The 21398-nt window shown below is 45.0% G+C and overlaps 1 protein-coding gene and 1 pseudogene across 1 annotated transcript; one reads left to right on the forward strand and one right to left on the reverse strand.

Moving 5' to 3' along the window:
* Positions 1-464: 464 nt before the first annotated feature.
* On the forward strand, positions 465-9123 carry LOC120060340 (pecanex-like protein 4). The gene is made up of 11 exons (XM_039009561.1): positions 465-652; positions 1334-2100; positions 2229-2408; positions 2594-3132; positions 3218-3318; positions 3416-3538; positions 3754-4114; positions 5800-5903; positions 5999-7107; positions 7250-7436; positions 7622-9123. Exons 2-11 carry the CDS (start codon positions 1403-1405, stop codon positions 7871-7873), a joined length of 3654 nt encoding a protein of 1217 aa, XP_038865489.1. The 5' UTR covers positions 465-652; positions 1334-1402; the 3' UTR covers positions 7874-9123.
* A 1590-nt stretch (positions 9124-10713) lies between these two features.
* LOC120060010 lies at positions 10714-15711 on the reverse strand (annotated as a pseudogene).
* Positions 15712-21398: the final 5687 nt, after the last annotated feature.

Genomic DNA, 21398 nt, shown 5'->3' on the forward strand with positions numbered 1-21398 from the left:
GTATTCTTGGATCAGGAAGCAGTTAATATTTAGATTGTTGTGTCAAATAGACCACTGAACCAGTGGAGGCTGTTGGGGGGATGGCTCATAATAATGTCTGGAAGGTAGCGAATGGAATGGCATCAGACACCCATGTGTTTGATGTAGTTGATACCATGCTATTCCACTCCAGCCATTTCCACGAGCCCGTTCTCCCCAATTAAGGCGCCACCAACCTCCTGTGTGCTGAACAGTTGGCTAGACACTAGAGAATACTGCTTATATAATTGATGCAGCCAGATGTTAGGGTTGTTGTTTGAGTTTCGTCATGGTATAGGTGTGTTTGGGGTGGGAGCAATGACTGTAGGCTATGAATGGGTGGAGAGGATGGATAGGTGGAGTTTGTCAGATTTCTTTTTCACGGCCACTCAGTACACCAATTGGTCGAAAAGTGCAAACCCCGCCTATCCTAGTTGGAGCACACGCCCTCATCTTGTTGTGGTTATGCTTTGTTAGCCAGCTACTGTTGTTAGCTAGCTAACTATCGTTGGTTATCACAGGGAAAGACGCATTTAGCCATCTTTTTTGTATCTTAACAAATTGCCATACTTACTATTGAAGATGAATAAGACAGCCGTTTGATTCGAAGGATATCCCTTCTCTCAATTCATAGGTAACGTTAAGTAACATAGCTAGCTAACGTTAGCTACTATAGGCACTGCAGTTTGCTAGCAATATTGGTAGTTAAATCTGAACATCTAGCGTTATTCGCCTGCTACAACGGTAGCTAGTTAATGTTATTGCGTATTTCAAGTAATATTCACTAACCTTGTGTCTGACATTCGCCAAGTAGCTAGTTAGCTACCCCCATAGATTAATGTAGCTAGCTTATATTATGTTTTATTGGTAACCTTGTTGCGCTAACGTTGCTAGCTAGCCAGGTTGCTAGCCATCATTGTTTACATTTCTGAGTCAAGGTTACTTCGTTTATACAACATCTACTGTAGCTATGCAATAATATTGACCTGACTACGAACTTAGTCACCACTATATACCACCACTAATGACACAGCCAGGCAGCCAGCTCTCTTTGTCAGCAGTTGAAAACTTAGCTAGCACACCTGTTGACAACAATGCATAGCCATGTTTGGTAGGTTGAGGGAGTTTGTTCCATTTAATTATGTGTTGTTTTTTACAATACATTAGGTGTTTCATGATATTCTACATTGTTTATCAATATTTTCGTAATATACCTGGCATTGGTGTTTATTCAACTGCTGTCTTTGTATTGAGTACATTTGGTCTCCTGCAGCATTAATTTTATGGCAGACAAATGACTCAAGCTGCCTCTTAGATCTTGTCCTATAGGATGACACGGAAGTGTACTGCGGCTCCGGGGAGATGACCTGCACCCCCCTAGGGCATGGTCAGGATGGGGCCAGATGTGCCCCTGCTCAATGAATACAAACAGGAGTTCTTCTGGAAGCGCTTCCCTCAGACGGTGCTGGGGGGTCCGCGCTTCAAGTTGGGCTACTGCGCCCCGCCTTATGTCTATGTCAACCAGGTGGTCTTGTTCTTGACACCATGGCTGTTAGGTGGCATTGGCACACTGCTGTGCCAGCTGCAACTGCTGGAGGAGCTCCACGCTGCCATGCTCTCTGGTCTGCTCATGCTTGGGGCAGCAGTGGGTGTGCAGGCTCTGGCACTATACGCTGCCCGCAGGAATGGCATGGTGGAGCGGCTGGGAGTGCCCAACATCCTGGCTGATGAGGAGGAGGTGGAGTTCACCCACTGTGTAGGCCCAGAGACGGTGAGGTTCATCGCCCCGGGGAAGAGGTTTGGGCTGAATGTGGTGCTTCACACCGTGCTGGCAGGGGCCCTCTGTGGCCTGGGGACATGGTATGTGCTCCTGGGCAGGTTGACTGCACTCTATGGCAGTGTGGGTGTAGCCTTGGTGGTATTTGTCCTGAGCTGGGTGACTCTGTGTACAGCGGAGTACTCCCTTATCGTCAACACGGCCACAGAGACGGCCACATTCCAGGCACAGGACACCTATGAGATCACCCCACTCACCCGACCACTCTACATATTAGCTTTCATAGCTGTGGACCTAGCTGATCGGTAAGATAGAAATAACTAAATTGGCCTCAATGACTGTTCTGAAACTTGTTATGGATACATTTTCAGAGATTATTCATGACATTTTGTGACTCTTTGCATCTTGATTTTTTCCCCATGCTGGTATCCAGATTTACAGGTCCAGTGCCAGAGCTCCAGCTAACCAGTCAGGTGCTTCATGTGGTGTTCCTGGTCCTACCTCTGCTGTGGGCGCTGGGTATGTTGTCACCACTGGACGCCCTCCTCCTTTGGGGCATGGAACAGGCTCTGGTGTTCGGTTTGGGCGGCTCTCCCATGTCCAGTAACCTTAGGTATATTTTCCTTGCTACATCAGTTGTTTTTGTCAACATTTACTTTGTCAACATGTAGTTACATCTGATTATACTTGCCACTGATTAGGTTCCCTGAGATCTTTACCATATGCCTGTTTCCTTGGCATGGTTGAGCTTGAGCAGCTCTTCTCTGACTCTCTGTGTGCTCTCTGTCCTTCCTACAGATTGCTGGGGATGTTCGCCATGTCTGTATGTGTTACTGTTTGTACCTTCTTCATCCCGTCCACCTTGGGTGTAGTCCTCTTCTCGATGGCCATGGGGTTTCTGCTTAGTTTGGATCTCAGCCAGTTTGGGACATATTGTGGAGGAGGGTCCAGGGGAGCCTGTGGTGACAGTGGATGGTGTAGGGGGGCATCACCTGCCCCTCCCAGCTGGTTTGGCTGGCGGCTGGGCTGCAGTGAGCTGCTGCTCTACCTGGGGCTGCTGCTGGGGGCCATGACTGAGGCAGGGCTCTTACATCACTTCCTCAGTCCCTCCCAGACCCAGAACTTGGCCAGGGGTTCTCAAGATGCTGTCAGTTACCTCCTCATCACCCTTTTCATCGTCTGCTGGGCTCTCCGAGAGATCCAAGGAGCCTATGTTTTTGGAGGAGTGTTCCTCAACCCCCTGTACCCAAGAGGAATGGCCAATGTCCGGGTGTTCAAGCAGCGGAGCAGGGGTCTCCACGTGGCTGGGGCTATCAGGAGGGTGCTGCTCAATCTGGGTGAGCTCATATTTTTAATATAGAGCTTGCCCTGTCATTACTGTAAAACTATACATGCATCTTATTACTTTGTTTTACTTTGCAGTGTCTCCCTTTGCAATGGTTGCTTTCCTGGCTCTGGATGGCTCTCTTCAGCAGCTCCACACAGCCTCTCTCAGCGTGGGATTCACCCGGGCCTTCAGAATGGTACACATGGATTCTCTTATGTAGAACCTAATCCTCAGACTGTTATTAATATGATTTAGGTCATGATGATTGAGTCGTGGGTCTCTGTGTTGTGCAGGTGTGGCAGAGCTCTGAAGATGCCCTGCTCCAGATGGTGGTGGTGGTGTCAGTGAGGCTGGCTGCAGGGGACACCAGACTGCCTGGGTGGGACAGCGTGGGCACAGGGGTCCAGCTCCTTCTAGTAATAACATATTCCATGACTTCTGGCATAGAGCTAGTTAGGCATGACATTTAGTAAGGTCACAGGTTAAACATTGTCATGCTTAAGTCATTGATTCATTGTCTAGTTGTTGTTGTTTCCCCCAGAATGTTTTTCTCCACTGAAAACAAAATCAAAGCAGTACTACTGAGTCATGGTTCAATCACACTCTTTACATCCCTCTTTGCCCTACCCAGGTGGGCCTGCTGAGTGATAGGCTGCTCCAGTTCCTGTCCAAGCTGAAGTTTGCCCTGGCCGTGCTGGTGACCTCCTGGACAGAGAAGAAACAGCGGCGCCAGTCGGCCGGGACCCTCCTGGTCCTGAACGCCTCCCTGTGTCCTCTGCTGCTCTCTGTGGTGGTCCTGTCAGCCATGCTCTCTGCTCCTTTGCTGCCCCTCTTCACCCTGCCCATCTTTCTGGTGGGCTTCCCCAGGCCTCAGCGCAGTTGGCCTGGGCCCGTGGGCACCGCCTGCCCCTGTCCAGACTCCATCTACTACCAGCAGATGAGTGGGAGCCTGGCCTGTGCTCTGAGGAGCGCCTTTGCCAGGGGATCACTTGGTTAGTGGGTCTCACTCTTTAGTTTTCTCCCTCTTACTTTCTCACGGTCTGTTTTTCTTCTTGAAGGTTTTTCCCATTCATTGGTGCCGTTAAAGTGCTTTGATATAACTGTTTAATCATTTCTAGACATGGCTTTTGTGTGTGTGAAAACAATGTAGCTTATACAAGATTTAATCTATTTTTTTGTACAAAAAAAGAAAAAAACGGACATACGTTGGTGTTCTGTTCTTACTGCTAGTGGTTGGAAAATCCTTTTCCCAACAGTAGGGTAAAAGAGTAAACTGAAAAAACCTAACGCAGTATCTCAATTAAATGATCTATGCTCTATTGTGAAATGTATACTATTTTCCATGTTACTGATAGTATACATTCCACAGTACAAAGCCTAGATCATTATATTGATATACATTATGTGTTGAGCATATGTTCTCAAGGTGTTAATAGTGCTCAATCACAGTGACACTGAACTTTTAGATCAGCCGGACAGGGAATGTATGCAGATGAAATAGCTGGGTGGGGGAGCCTCTTATGGTTTCAGATGAGTCGCTCAGTAGAGCCGCCCAGTATAATGCAAGCTTGCAGGATCCAGTTGTGCTTCCCGTGAAGTGATCTGAACAAAATCACTCTGATCTGTGTTAATTACATCAATGTTTCCACACCGTTAACCTCGTAATACTCTTAACCTAACTGGAGCCACTTCAAACATGTTGTTCAGTGCTCTATTTTCTGTCAGGAAGGGGGCAAGGAAAAAACAGCAAGTACAAGCTTCATTATTTATGGGTTGACGACTCAAAAGAGACAAACTGCTACAGGGATGTCATCACTCCATCTTATTGTTTTCTTGGCTAGCTGGGGGTGCCTGAGCTGTGATGTATAATTTAGGCTAAGCGCTTGTTGGGTCTTGATACACACAGTAGAAAGAGGAGGGTTTGGAGTGTAGTGTTCTCTTTTTTTCTTTGCCCCCTCTGTGACATTGGGGGCTGCGCATCAGTGAGCGGGAGCGGAAAACGCACAGCGTGTCACTTCCCATCACGAGGCGGCGTCTGACTATTCCGAGACGTCGCTATGGGATATGACATTATCCTTGAGCCATGAGAACACTAGTCAAACTTGAAACAAAGCAACCGTCGCTCTGCCACTACCATTTCACAAAAAACATCCTGTCCTTTCTCCCTTCTGTTAACCAAAAATGAAAGCCCCCCCTTGTACAAAGTCTAAGAAGAATGAATATTTAGAGACTAGTGGAAAGTCCAGGGCAGAGAAGGAATTCAATATTTAGATCTCTGTGCAGTCAGGCGGTTTAAACTGTATCATGACCTTCCTGTACAACTGAAATGGTAAGCATCAACCTGCAGCTCATCTGGCAGCCAAGTTATCCACAGAGTCAGCCGAGAGACTCACTACTGATGCTAAATGAAAGGGCTGTGTGACCAGGAGGCACTCGTCTATGTTGTATGGACTCCAAGCTTTATCATCTCCAGACCACAGAGGACATCATCTCTCTGACTGCATGACCTATAATAATAAATTACCACTGGGATGACTGGGACCAAATCTAACACCACTCAAAGGCTGTGATGAGAATATACTATGAGTAGAGTCAGCCTTGTCAAAAAGCTTGGCTGGGGGTAAGTGTATGAAGAAGCTGATAGGCCTAAGCTTGTTTTCTTTCCTCCCCTCGTAAGGTGCTCTGACTCCTGGCTCCCATTTCCTGGGTCGCTTCCAGGACCGTGTGGTTTGGATCATGATCTTAGAGCGAGGATATGGCTACTGTACTGTCAACATCAAGGTAGTGGTTCTTTAAATGGTTGTTATTTGTTTGAATCACTAATTTGGGGTGAACAGGCAGTGTAGACAACAGATTTGACGGTTGTTTTGTTTCAGGGTCTGGAGCTGCAGGAGACCTCGTGCCACACGGTGGAGGCTCGGAGGGTGGATGAGGTGTTTGAGGGGGCCTTTGAGCGCCCTGAGCGGCTTGGCCTCAACCAGGGGATAAACCTGCACTGGGGTAACGCCCTCACCCCATGTGCTGCCCTGCCTGTGCGCGTCTACTCCGACGCCCGCAATGTGCTTTCGGGCATCATTGACTCGCATGACAACTTGAGGAAGCTCCAGGATGACTTCCTGAAGGCCCTGGTGTGGCTGCTGCTGAGGAACTGTGTCCAGAGACTAAAGGCATTCCCCTGGGGCACTGAGGAGGGGACAGGGGGCGGAGGCAGGAAGTCCCAGTCCTCCCAGCTTGGCCAATCGACTGTCACCCAGCCTGCGGAGGCTATCATGGTGGAATCCAACATCTCCTCTCTCAAGTTTAGACGGGACAGCTCCAGTTTGACCTCCTTTGGGGACTGGTCAGATGAGGATGACCTGTTTGGGCCTCAGCCGGCCAGGCGGACAGTGGCGTTGGTGAGTACGGAGGCCCAGCTGGGACACACAGTGCTCCAGACAGGCCCCTCGCTGCCAGGCTCTGTGGAGATGGACAGTCTGTTTGAGAACATGGCCCTCTCTGCCCTTCAGCCCTTGCAACCTCTGGGTTTGGGTCTGGGTCTGCCAGCTGTGGACAAAGGCAGGAACCCTGAAGTCCCCCCCACAAAGTCCTCCGGCACCTTGGCCCATGAAAACTTCAGTTGCCCCCACTCTGAGCTGTTCAGCCTGCCCCCTGGGTGGAGGACAGCCCCCTTGTTACCATTCCGGTTACAGCAGCTCAGGCCTTTGTTCCCTGAGGAGTGGTTTCGGTTCACTTTGGGAAGGTTGGCGCTGGCCGTTCAGGACGACGCTTCGGAGGATGTGGTCAAAGCCCTGATGGAGGATGGGTGGCTGAGGGACCTCCATGCCCAGGTGGCACTGTCATGCCTCATCTCCCTGGGGGCAGAGTCTGCCTTCACCAGCCCCAGCTATGTGTACAGGGTGTACAGTGGGGACGTGCCTTGGACAGAGGGGCTGAAGTGGCTCTCTGAAAACAAAGACCTTTACCAGCTTGCACTTAAGGCTTTCAGGTAAAGAGGGCAGGGGTGAAACATGGGTGTAGTTTGTGCCCAACTTAGAGAATCTAAAACTTGCAAACTGGATGTGTGTTATACATATTCAATGTTTATATCCAAAGCTTGTCCCTGTAACTCCTGATCTATTTGCTTTCAGGTACAGTTTCAAGCTGCTGTTTGATCAGGCGAGTCTGGGGCCCATGGAGAGTCTTGATGAGCTGTTCAGCACCCTGGAGGAGTATGAGAGGGACTGGTACATCGGCCTGGTGGCTGAGAAAGGCTGGCAGGACAGTGTCCTACAGGAGAAACCTTTCCTCTTCTCACTGGGCCATGACCTCACCATGGTAACCTTACTGACCACACTGTTTTTCTTGTTACTAAGTAACTCACTATGGTAACCTAACAAACACATGTTCTTTGGATTAGCCATAAACTTGGTCTTTGTTGGTAGCATGTATTAAGTGGTCCTGTCTTTGGCAGTGGTCAGTACAGTAAGTGACCCCTACCTGCTTGTCTCCTCTCTCCACAGGGCACTTACACGGGGCGGGTTCTGTCCCTGCAGGAGCAGCTGGTTCAGGTAGGCCATCTGAACGGGGAGGGGGTGCGTGGCCAGTGGGCTAACCTGTCCTGGGAGCTGCTCTACGCCACCAACGACGACGAGGAGCGCTACAGCATCCAGGCCCACCCTATCATGCTGAGAAACCTCACTGTCCAGGCAGCCGATCCCCCTCTGGGGTACCCCATCTACTCCTCCGTCCCACTGCATCTCCCCTGCTTCTAACACCCAAACCTCGTCCTCTCCCTGGGACCTTCAGACTCCTCTGCTGGCCCCCTATAAACACCCTGTCTCTGGTTTGCCCAGCTTTATCACTGGGTAGGCCCTATGTTGTGGCCTGTATGTGTAACCCGCCTATTTCACTAGGGTATCCTAGGAGGGCACCTATAAGGCAGATCCAAACAAATGGTTTCATTCACAGCACAATACTTATGTTCAAAATATTTACGTAACTTTTCTTGTACGAATTACCAAATGTGTGGTACTAGTTCAAACAATGAAATGTGAGTGTTCTGGGAAAAATCTATATTTACAAGGGATACGTTTGTTCTGAATTATCATTCACATACTCTGGAGCAAAGAGTTATCACTTGTCAATGAAATGTTTTCTTTTTGTACTGTAACGTTAGTTGCAAATGTTTGTTTTTATCCAACTTATCCGTTGTACTTAAAGTGATCAGATACAACCACCTTCCGCAGAAGAAGACCGCCAACACAGTGCTCGCAATTACATGATCAACTTATCTTAAATATTTTCCCTCAAATACTGCTATGTAATGCTCCCAAAGGCAAAAAGGGACAACGAATTCGCTTTTTCGAGGATGTGCCTTGGGTTGGACTTTGCAGTCTTTGTAATGTGGTTAGTAATTTTTGATGCCATCCTTTTGTTTACAGTTCACTTGTTTACAGTTGAAGACAAATTTGTATTTGTCATGTTCTCCTGTATATACTGTTTTCGTATACTGTGATTTGTGTATGGTGTGTAATTGTACATACATAAAATAGATTTTTTCCCCCCAAAAGAAACCTGATCTGTTTACTGGAGATTTATCAGTGCTATAGACATTCATTACAGATGTGGTTAGTGCATTACCTAATTATACTTCACCTTCCAAAAAAATATCTATGACTAATTAGAATTAAGATTATTTTTCCGTCATCCCTATTCTTCTGCCTTGTAAATAGCGCTGCCAGCCTTTTAAAGCTTCCTAAAATATTTTCCTTTCACCTAAATAGAAGAGGCAATTAACCCATTTCAATGTGGAGCTCAAGCATTAGGAATGCAACAACATCATTGAAGTCCTCTTCAGGAAGTCTTGGGGTTTGTAAAGTAAGCAGAGTCTGCATCCTGTAAGAGAGTGCTTCATTTAAAAAGAAAAATATTTTTAAATGCAGATAGCCGCAGTGTTTTATGTCCTGGGAAGATACTGTCAATCAAGAAACAAGTTGAGGCTTTTGATAAAATATTAGATGGCATCTGCACACTAAACTTGTTAATTAAGTTGCCTTTGTGGAATGTTTAATGACACGTTTGACAGTGTGCATTTTCTTTCCATCTTATCTTTGCTTTATCTTGGCCAGGTCGCAGTTGTAAATGAGAACTTGTTCTCAACTGTCCTACCTGGTTAAATAAAGGTGAAATATATATATATATATTTTTTATAATTCTTAGACATACCCGTCTTGAGCATTTCTACAACACAACTGAACCAAAGGGTGACATTGTCCATCCAAACCCTGACACTAAAATGTCTGGTCAGTCAGAACATGACCTTTCTCCGTGGCCCTCAGCTGTCACTGTCTGGCAGAGCCCACCAGACGTAGTGGTCAGTAAGTCAGTTACTGCCGCTGGGAAGCAGTCATGCTCACTGCTATACCCTGGGTAGTGCCCACCCCCTTCTCTTTATCACACTGAAGCAAGGTCAGTAACAGCTGAGCCCCCCAGCTGCTAAGAGACAGCTCTAAATAGTGTCTGCCACACTGCTTTCCTCAAGTATTTTCAGACTGTTCACACAGAGTCCCCCTATCCATGGCTTGGAGAGGCAAGGTACACCTTAGAAAATGTGACAGCAAGCCCATGTATGAACAATGCCTAGTGTGATTCACCCATTCTGTCAGAGTGCTGGTCCTCCGTGTAATACACTGAGCTCTGAGTTATAGTCATTCTATAAGCAAGACAAAAAATGTATAGTTTGCGACTCAAAAACCACATTTCTAATCGACATGTTGAGAGACCTACAATAAACCAATACAAACCAGGCCAACCTTGAAGTTCTGCACCCTCTTCCTGCCCAGTACATCAGTGATGAACCAGGCCCAGATGGGAGCATACTGCCACACATAGTTGAACAGCAGAACATATTTATGCTGCAGTAGTTTATGTGTCGGGGGGCTAGGGTCAGTTTGTTATATCTGGAGTACTTCTCCTGTCTTATCCGGTGTCCTGTGTGAATTTAAGTATGCTCTCTCTAATTCTCTCTTTCTCTCTCTCGGAGGACCTGAGCCCTAGGACCATGCGTCAGGACTACCTGGCATGATGACTCCTTGCTGTCCCCAGTCCACCTGGCCGTGCTGCTGCTCCAGTTTCAACTGTTCTGCCTGCGGCTATGGAACCCTGACCTGTTCACCGGACGTGCTACCTGTCCCAGACCTGCTGTTTTCAACTCTCTAGAGACCGCAGGAGCGGTAGAGATACTCTTAATGATCGGCTATGAAAAGCCAACTGACATTTACTCCTGAGGTGCTGACTTGCTGCACCCTCGACAACTACTGTGATTATTATTATTTGACCATGCTGGTCATTTATGAAAATTTGAACATCTTGGCCATGTTCTGTTATAATCTCCACCCGGCACAGCCAGAAGAGGACTGGCCACCCCTCAGCCTGGTTCCTCTCTAGGTTTCTTCCTAGGTTTTGGCCTTTCTAGGGAGTTCTTCCTAGCCACCGTGCTTCTACACCTGCATTGCTTGCTGTTTGGGGTTTTAGGCTGGGTTTCTGTACAGCACTTTGAGATATCAGCTGATGTAAGAAGGGCTATATAAATAAATTTGATTTGATTAACAGTCTACCAGGCGATACACATCTCCTTGGCGCCATTGGTTATACCCACCAGGATGAGACACACACAACGACTAGTAGGCATCTTGTGTTGTTGGTCCCCAGCAGTGAGAATGGCCTTAGATAGGAAAGGGATGAGAAGTAAATTAATGTTAATTAAATTAACACTTTCACAAAAATGCATGGTCACCTGAATGACAATTATTTGAAGGACCATTGGCTTTCCAATGAATGTGTGTCTGTGACATCTTGACAAGAACAACATTTGTGATGCAATTGTAATGTGTCCAATGTCAATCAAACATTCAGTATGAATTCAGCAAAAATGTAATATGCGAGTTAAACCTTTTAATGAATTCTCACAAATTTGCAGTGAAACCCATCTTTCACACTTCCTCTGTGAAAGTGTTCTGGACTATCTGTGACAGTACAGGCCCTGGACATACTGTGCTGATGAGTATCCTTGGGAAGTCAACTCTGGGCAAAGATAATTGAAGAAGCCCTGTGGACAGAAGTGATTGTTATCTCATGTCTCACTCAATGTATGTGTCTAGATGGTGCAGCCCATGATTGAGCTCACTCGAAGAGCATGTTAACTGGTAGAGTATCACAGTTGCCAGGGGTGCTGCTTACAGTCACTACACTGCATGAGCCTCGCTGCATCATGTGGGGCAACACCTGCTTGGTGAATGACACTGTGCCCAGGAAGTTGTGTTCCATCAGGACCTGGTACACATCTACACTGGTCTCCAAGGACAGAGAATGCTGGCTGCGGCCACCATTGTTAATCAGGATGTCAAACTGAATGGGCATAGAGAGGGAGATAGGAACAAAGCAAGCCAGCGTAGACAGATGGGATGAGTCATGACTCATATCACCAATTACCTTTTTTTCTTTTAAAGGAATTAATTAAATGTATTCATTATACACAGGTAGGATATTCAAATACTGTCATGGGTATAACACAAAAAACACACACCCAGAATAAGAGAATAAGAAAACACAGTCTATTTTCGGCTGGTGCTAAGGAACCGCAAGTGTCAATATAGGGATTTGCAATTTTGCAATTTTGTCATGTAAAAACTGGCGCACTAGCATTTTCCACCCCTTACGCCAGGTTCGGCATTTTACCCATCTAACATCAGCTTGCTTGCTGTGGTGGGAGGGATGGAAATATTTGAGGTGTGTCCTTAAAAACATGCACCAATATGCCAATTTCAGTCAGAGCAACTGAAATATTGAGAATTTATTTGACCAAGAAAGATGCCTAAATCTCAGTTAAATCATCCAAGGGAGCTAAACAGCGCCTCTCTTTCTCAGTATGTGTACACCATGTATCTGATGCTGTCAGGACCAAATGATTATGGCATGTCATAGTATTTCTGGCCAGACAGCATCAGATACATGGGCAACATATAGGCCGTGTCTAGACTTGACAGTTCATGCAGCTTTAGTATTCTGATTAGAGTTCTGATCACGGAATTCTGAACGTGTCATTTGTCTACACTTACTTTAACGTGTCATTCGTTTACACTTACACTTTAAATGTGTCTACCGTGTCCACAGTGTGTCCGGATAACCTTTTCCTCGGCTATATTAAAATCCCAGTATGCATCCTACAAGTGGTGGAATAGGCAAAATATAATAGTTTAGTTTATTAATTCGACCATTTAAAAAAAAAACAAGCACACATAAAACTTGAAAAATCCATACATACACATGAGTAAAATCATAGAGGATAACACACAATAAAGTCTGGGACTTATTCCATTGTGGTCCACTCTGAGGCTCCAGTATACAAGAAAGTACCTTTCCCAGCATTACTCCTGAACCTGTATAAGCACACATTAGCAACATCTGATCTGGTGCAGTGATTGTGTGTATCCCTAACATCCTGAGCGCTCTGGAGCAGGATTTAATGAAGGATCTCTCTGTACTTTGCTCCGTTCACCTTTCCCTCAATTCTGACTAGTTTCCCAGTCCCTGCCACTGAAAAACATCCCCACAGCATGATGCTGCCACCATCATGCTTCCCCGTAGGGATGGTGCCAGGTTTCCTCCAGGCCAAAGCCTGGTTTCATCAGACCAGAGAATCTTGTTTCCCATGGTCAGAGTCCTTTAGATGCTTTTGGCAAACTCCAAGCGGGCTCCATGTGCCTTTTACTGAGGAGTGGTTTCCGTCTGGCCACTCTACCATAAAGGCCTAATTGGTGGAGCGCTGCAGAGATGGCTGTCCTTCTGGAGCTCTGTCAGAATGACCATCGGGTTCTTGGTCACCTCCCTGACCAAGGCCCTTCTCCCGATTGCTCAGTTTGGCTGGGAGGCCAGCTCTAGGAAGTCTTGGCGGTTTCAAACTTCATCCATTTAAGAATGATAGAGGCCACTGTGTTCTTGGGGACCTTCAATCCTGCAGAAATGCTTTGGTACCCTTTCCCAGATCTGTACTTTGACACAATCCTGTCTCGGAGCTCTACGGACAATTCCGTCAACCTCATGGCTTGGTTTTTGCTCTGACATGCACTGTCAACTGTGGGACCTTACATAGACAGGTGTGTGCATTTCCAAATCATGTCCAATCAATTGCATTTACCAGAGATGGACTCCAATCAAGTTATAGAAACATCTCAAGGATGATCCATGGAAACAGGATGCACCTGAGCTCAATTTCGAGTCTCATAGCAAAGGGTCTGAATACTTATGTGAATAAGGTATGTTTTTTATTTTTAATACATTTTCAAACATTTCTGAAAGCCTGTTTTTGCTTCGTCATTATGGGGTTTTGTACTTAGATTGATAAGGATTTAAAAAAATCAATTTTAGAATAAGGCTGTAAATAAAGTAATAAAATGTGGAAAAGGGAAGTGGTCTGAATACTTCCCGAATGCACTGTATACCACACACACATTGCTAAAGTAGACATTAACACTTCCTCTTTATATTGGATCTTTTTCAAGCTCCTGTGAAAAGTTTGGATGTGTGCAAAAACCCTCCATAGTCTATGTTGTCTTAGGCCTAATATTACACGCCCACGGGGAGCAATTATGGTGCCTGTAACTGTATTTAGATTATTTTAAAATAAGTTGTTTTGTTGTATTAGACTTTGATTAGAATTATTCAGTGTCTTTTTAGATCTTATGAATAGTGAATTTAATCTTGATTATTGACACCGTTTGGTCTATGGCTCAGACATAATGCATTTTAGGCCTACTGTAGGCTTATGTCAGTGTAAATGCTATGTAAGAATATATTTCCATATTGAAGCCATGCATTTAATTAGAACAATGTGGACTACAAACATGTTCAACATATTTAGCAAATATGGGATATCCTATATTTTGTTATTTTGTTTCTGTAGGCTATAATGGACTAACATTCTAATTGGAATTGATGACAACACAATACATAAAATACTAAATACACGGATTAAAGCAACCACATATTTAGCCATGGAGCACATAATTCTGGTTGTGAAAATAGCACAAATATTTCTGACACACCCCCAAACCTATATCACCTCCAGCACTAAGATTTACCATTGCGTTAGGCTTTGTAATATAGAGTCCTTAGAATAAGACAACACATCTAATAAGACTGAGCTGTACTGGACTTAGCCTTGAATTCCATTTTCATGTTGAGCATGTGCATTGAATACAATGTCTTGTCTTTTAAATAAGTAAGGCCAGTCTGGCCAGACTATTAAGTAAATGCTAAGAAACTATGTCCTACGTGACTAATGCCTGGTTACTTCTTAAACCTTGATTGAGTGGTTAATCAATTGGAAATTGTCAGACACTAAGTTGAGTTGAATTAAGCTTACTTAAAATCCCACTGAAATAAAGAGTGATAAGGGAGAGTTATAACTTGCCAAATTGCTGGATAGCAGTTTTAGTTTTTGCCTCTCCAGCAAATCAAGTGGAAGTACAAGAATATGCTTCTCTTGTAAATTGGAGCGCTCTTGGGGAAGAAACATTTAAAATGTTGTTAACTGCTCAGGAATTGAGGGGCTAGGTGTATAAAATCACAATTACTACTGTGAATATATTGAAGTGGTAGACTATGAAATGTTCCATTCTTAAGAGTAAAGTTAATTTTCTTGATTTATTTTATTTAACCTTTATTTAACTAGGCAAGTCAGTTAAGAACAAATTCTTATTTACAATGACGGCTTACCAAAAGACAAAAGGCTTCCTGCGGGGACGGGGGCCTGGGATTAAAATAAATAAATAAATACAATATAAATATAGAACAAAACACACATCACAACAAGAGAGACACAACACTACATAAAGAGAGACCTAAGACAACAACATAACAGCAAAACATAACAACACAGCATGGTAGCAACACAACATGACAACAACATGGTAGCAACACAACATGACAACAACATGGTAGCAGCACAACATGGTAGCAGCACAAAAACATGGTACAAACATTATTGGCCAAAGTCAACAACACAAAGGTCAAGAAGGTAGAGACAACAATACATCACACGAAGCAGCCACAACTGTCAGTTAGAGTGTCCATGATTGAGTCTTTGAACGAAGAGATTGAGATAAAACTGTCCAGTTTGAGTGTTTGTTGCAGCTCGTTCCAGTCGCTAGCTGCAGTGAACTGAAAAGAGGAGCGACCCAGGGATGTGTGTGCTTTGGGGACCTTTAACAGAATGAGACTGGCAGAACAGGTATTGTATGTGGAGAATGAGAGCTGCAGTAGATATCTCAGATAGGGGGGAGTGAGGCCTAAGAGGGTTTAATCAAGCGATGGTGTGCAAGAGCATGTGTGGCCTTCATTAGACTGCAGAACCTTCTCACTCACCCAACCAGTGACGTTTCACCCGATCCAACTCATCCACACAGCGGGCTGATAGAATCAGACGAGACCCACATCCAGCTAGTTGGTAAGCCAGCTCCTCCCCTATACCACTGGAGGCTCCAGTGAAAAACACCACCAGTCCTTTCAACTTGGTCTCTAGATAGGCTACAGTAGGGTGTTCACTGTTCATTCACCATTCTATTTGAAGGGAAATAGAATGGTGAATGAAGAGATTAGGCTGGTTCCACCAGGCTAGGGTTCTTCAACCTCTGACCTGAAAATACTGAGAAACAATACCACAGACAAAGATTATGGATATACTGACAAGAAGATACATGTCTCTCTGCCCTAACAATGGGAGTTGTTGTCCACAAAGCTGCACTACGGGCTGTCTAGCTCCCGCCTACCCTTTCTTTTGATTGGTGGATACATCTCATTATTGTAATCCTTTTTTAAATATTTGATGAGAGAGATGCTATGCTACTAGCCTCAGTTGCTCTTCCTCTCTGCTACTGCCTTGTTTGAGGGTGCTGGTGGAGGGTCATATTGTTTCATAGTACAGTTGTGGCTTTCATATGCCCTATTACCTGGCCTCATTTATCAATATTGCATGGAAACTATTCTAAAACACTACTTAAGAACTGAATTTAAAATGGTCAAACGCATAGAAAAAGTATGATTTATCAAACAATCCTATCAGTGTCTTACACACGCCGGTAGGAGAAAATAATAGATAAATACCAATTGTGCTCAGCCTCTTCTTCTTTGGTATTATGGCGGTCGGCAAACAAATATTATAGGTGCATGCCGCCACCTACTGTATTGGCTGTGTATCAGCCTACTATTCTGTAGTATGAATTAATTACACTTTGTGAAAAAATTGCCTTACCAACTAACCCTACACCCATTAAAACCTCATCACTACTCCACTACCTTGGCCCTATCTGATCCTACACCAGGCCATCAGCCTGGGAGGATAGGACACTATTGTTCAAAACAGATTGTACTGCAGAAGAGTTACAATCTCGTACACCAGGTACTTTTCTACAGCTGCCACCACAACATCCATCCTCTGTGATTTACGTTCCATTCCTGCGGTACAGTTGACAACCATGGCCATGGAACCATCTTCCTCTACTACTCTCTTCACTGCCTCAGCATACGACACCTTATGCACTACTCTGATCCTGGCAACCTCAACCTGCCTTTCTCTCACCGGACACCTCTGATCTTCAGCACCATGAGTACTCATACAGTTTACACACACACACACACAACTTTTTCCACTGATACTACACATTCCTTTGTCTCATATCCTCCTGCATACTTCTCACATCTAGGAATCTCCCTCCTACACCCTACTGCCACATGACAATAAGCTTGACACCTGAAACACCATAATGGGTTCGCGACAAAAGCTCTCCTGGGATAACTGACCCATCCTAACTTGACTTGATCTGGTAAAAACATTCAAACTCAGTAGTACAGGCAGTGTCTTCTCTGTTTCAGACACCGGGAATCTTCAACTTCAGTTGGTCCTTGTCAACACTTAACGCCACTCCAGGTATCACTCCTTTCAATGGCACCATGCTCCTGAGAGGAAAGCAAATCACAGTTCTTGTCTCCAGTCATGTGGTGCGAAGCGCATACTCCCTCTGGATGGCAGAAACACACAAAAAATCTACACAATTCCCCTTACAGTCACTTTCACCAACCTCTTCTCCATCCAACCTGACATCACATATGAATCAGCCATAAGGTAAGGATCCATTCTCTCCAAAAAATCTCACACACTGGGCAAAAAACATCTTTATTACCATTAGGAAGAGGCTCAAACTCTGTGATCTTCACCGCACCTGACACCGCAGTTAATTCATCCTCACTCTCATCATGTTCAATTTCCTTCTTCCTTCTGCAGTACTCTATATTTACTCTTAATAGCTTCCACTTTCTTCCTTTTTTTCCTGACCGCCTTTTTACCGCCCTCAATGGGTTCCCCTGACTGCCATCTTGTCTCTCTCTTTTCAGCCTCAGTGCTAGTGCACAACCATGGCAGTTTTCATTTCGAAACGCCCCTAATTAACCAAATATTGTCAAAATCATCCCGGTACCATGATATACAAGGGCACAATCCAAAATAGTTAAGAAAAAAAACTTTACGAGACTGAAATAGAGGTGCTAGCGTCAGAGATTGAGTACAAGCAAAATGTTTTATTTGGCTCGCTCAGTTGTGGCTTGACCAGTAAAAATAAAAAAGGACCATTAGGATAACTCAAGTTGCTTTAGCAATGGAAAATATACTTCAAATGAGTAAGCAACACTCACCAATAAGCCTTGCATACAAATCAAATCAAATGTATTTATATAGCCCTTCGTACATCAGCTGATATCTCAAAGTGCTGTACAGAAACCCAGCCTAAAACCCCAAACAGCAAGCAATGCAGGTGTAGAAGCACGGTGGTTAGGAAAAACTCCCTAGAAAGGCCAAAACCTAGGAAAAAACCTAGAGAGGAACCAGGCTATGAGGGGTGGCCAGTCCTCTTCTGGCTGTGCCGGGTGGAGATTATAACAGAACATGGCCAAGATGTTCAAATGTTCATAAATGACCAGCATGGTCAAATAATAATAATCACAGTAGTTGTCGAGGGTGCAGCAAGTCAGCACCTCAGGAGTAAATGTCAGTTGGCTTTTCATAGCCGATCATTAAGAGTATCTCTACCGCTCCTGCGGTCTCTAGAGCGTTGAAAACAGCAGGTCTGGGACAGGTAGCACATCCGGTGAACAGGTCAGGGTTCCATAGCCGCAGGCAGAACAGTTGAAACTGGAGCAGCAGCACGGCCAGGTGGACTGGGGACAGCAAGGAGTCATCATGCCAGGTAGTCCTGACGCATGGTCCTAGCGCTCAGGTCCTCCGAGAGAGAGAAAGAAAGAGAGAAAGAGAGAATTAGAGAGAGCATACTTAAATTCACACAGGACACCGGATAAGACAGGAGAAGTACTCCAGATATAACAAACTGACCCTAGCCCCCCGACACATAAACTACTGCAGCATAAATACTGGAGGCTGAGACAGGAGAGGTCAGGAGACACTGTGGCCCCATCCGATGATACCCCCGGACAGGGCCAAACAGGAAGGATATAACCCCACCCACTTTGCCAAAGCACAGCCCCCACACAACTAGAGGGATATCTTCAACCACCAACTTACCATCCTGAGACAAGGCCGAGTATAGCCCACAAAGATCTCCGCCACGGCACAAACCAAGGGGGGGGGGGGGGGGGGGGGGGGCGCCAACCCAGACATGAAGATCACGTCAGTGACTCAACCCACTCAAGTGATGCACCCCTCCTAGGGACGGCATGAAAGAGCACCAGTAAGCCAGTGACTCAGCCCCTGTAATAGGTTTAGAGGCAGAGAACCCCAGTGGAGAGAGGGGAACCGGCCAGGCAGAGACAGCAAGGGCGGTTCGTTGCTTCAAGGCCTTTCCGTTCACCTTCACACTCCTGGGCCAGACTACACTCAATCATATGACCCACTGAAGAGATAAGTCTTCAGTAAAGACTTAAAGTTTGAGACCGAGTCTGCGTCTCTCACATGGGTAGGCAGACCATTCCATAAAAATTGAGATCTATAGGAGAAAGCCCTGCCTCCAGCTGTTAGCTTAGAAATTCTAGGGACAATTAGGAGGCCTGCGTCTTGTGACTGTAGCGTACGTGTAGGTACAGGTATGTACGGCAGGACCAAATCGGAAAGATAGGTAGGAGCAAGCCCATGTAACGCTTTGTAGGTTAACAGTAAAACCTTGAAATCAGCCCTTGCTTTAACAGGCAGCCAGTGTAGGGAGGCTAGCACTGGAGTAATATGATCACATTTTTTGGTTCTATTCAGGATTCTAGCAGCCGTATTTAGCACTAACTGAAGTTTATTTAGTGCTTTATCCGGGTAGCCGGAAATTAGAACATTGCAGTAGTCTAACCTAGAAGTAACAAAAGCATGGATAAATTTTTCTGCATCATTTTTGGACAGACAATTTCTGATTTTTGCAATGTTACGTAGATGGAAAAAAGCTGTCCTTGAAACAGTCTTGATATGTTTGTCAAAAGAGAGATCAGGGTCCAGAGTAACGCCGAGGTCCTTCACAGTTTTATTTGAGACGACCTCACAACCATCAAGATTAATTGTCAGATTCAACAGAAGATCTCTTTGTTTCTTGGGACCTAGAACAAGCATCTCTGTTTTGTCCGAGTTTAAAAGTAGAACGTTTTCAGCCATCCACTTCCTTATATCTGAAACACAGGCTTCTAGCGAGGGCAATTTTGGGGCTTCACCGTGTTTCATTGAAATGTACAGCTGTGTGTCATCCGCATAGCAGTGAAAGTTAATATTATGTTTTCGAATGACATCCCCAAGAGGTAAAATATATAGTGAAAACAATAGTGGTCCTAAAACGGAACCTTGAGGAACACCGAAATATACAGTTGATTTGTCAGAGGACAAACCATTCACAGAGACAAACTGATATCTTTCCGACAGATAAGATCTAAACCAGGCCAGAACTTGTCCGTGTAGACCAATTTGGGTTTCCAATCTCTCCAAAAGAATGTGGTGATCGATGGTATCAAAGGCAGCACTAAGGTCTAGTAGCACGAGGACAGATACAGACCCTCGGTCTGACGCCATTAAAAGGTCATTTACCACCTTCACAAGTGCAGTCTCAGTGCTATGATGGGGTCTAAAACCAGACTGAAGCATTTCGTATACATTGTTTGTCTTCAGGAAGGCAGTGAGTTGCTGCGCAACAGCTTTTTCAAAACATTTTGAGAGGAATGGAAGATTCGATATAGGCCGATAGTTTTTTATATTTTCTGGGTCAAGGTTTGGCTTTTTCAAGAGAGGCTTTATTACTGCCACTTTTAGTGAGTTTGGTACACATCCGGTGGATAGAGAGCCGTTTATTATGTTCAACATAGGAGGGCCAAGCACATGAAGCAGCTCTTTAAGTAGTTTAGTTGGAATAGGGTCCAGTATGCAGCTTGAAGGTTTAGAGGCCATGATTATTTTCATCATTGTGTCAAGAGATATAGTACTAAAACACTTAAGTGTCTCTCTTGATCCTAGGTCCTGGCAGAGTTGTGCAGACTCAGGACAGCTGAGCTTTGGAGGAATACCAGATTTAAAGAGGAGTCCGTAATTTGCTTTCTAATGATCATGATCTTTTCCTCAAAGAAGTTCATGAATTTATTACTGCTGAAATTAAAGCAACCCTCACTTGGGGAATGCTGCTTTTTAGTTAGCTTTGCGACAGTATCAAAAATACATTTTGGATTGTTCTTATTTTCCTCAATTAAGTTGGAAAAATAGGATGATCGAGCAGCAGTGAGGACTCTTCGATACTGCACGGTACTGTCTTTCCAAACTAGTCGGAAGACTTCCAGTTTGGTGTGGCGCCATTTCCGTTCCAATTTTCTGGAAGCTTGCTTCAGAGCTCGGGTATTTTCTGTATACCAGGGAGCTAGTTTCTTATGACAAATGTTTTTCGTTTTTAGGGGTGCAACTGCATCTAGGGTATTGCGCAAGGTTACATTGAGTTCCTCAGTTAGGTGGTTAACTGATTTTTGTCCTCTGACGTCCTTGGTTAGGCAGAAGGAGTCTGGAAGGGCATCAAGGAATCTTTGTGTTGTCAGAGAATTTATAGCACGACTTTTGATGCTCCTTGGTTGGGGTCTGAGCAGATTATTTGTTGCGATTGCAAACGTAATACACAACAGCTTCCTCCTGTAGGCATATAGGCCAACATTGCTGTTCTACAGAATGAACTAACTAGTTGTGCGTTCCACCTGGCCACCTTGCTACCACATTCAGCTTTTGAGCTTCAC

This window comes from Salvelinus namaycush, chromosome 15 (genome assembly GCF_016432855.1).
Source record: "Salvelinus namaycush isolate Seneca chromosome 15, SaNama_1.0, whole genome shotgun sequence".
Lineage (NCBI taxonomy): Eukaryota > Metazoa > Chordata > Actinopteri > Salmoniformes > Salmonidae > Salvelinus > Salvelinus namaycush.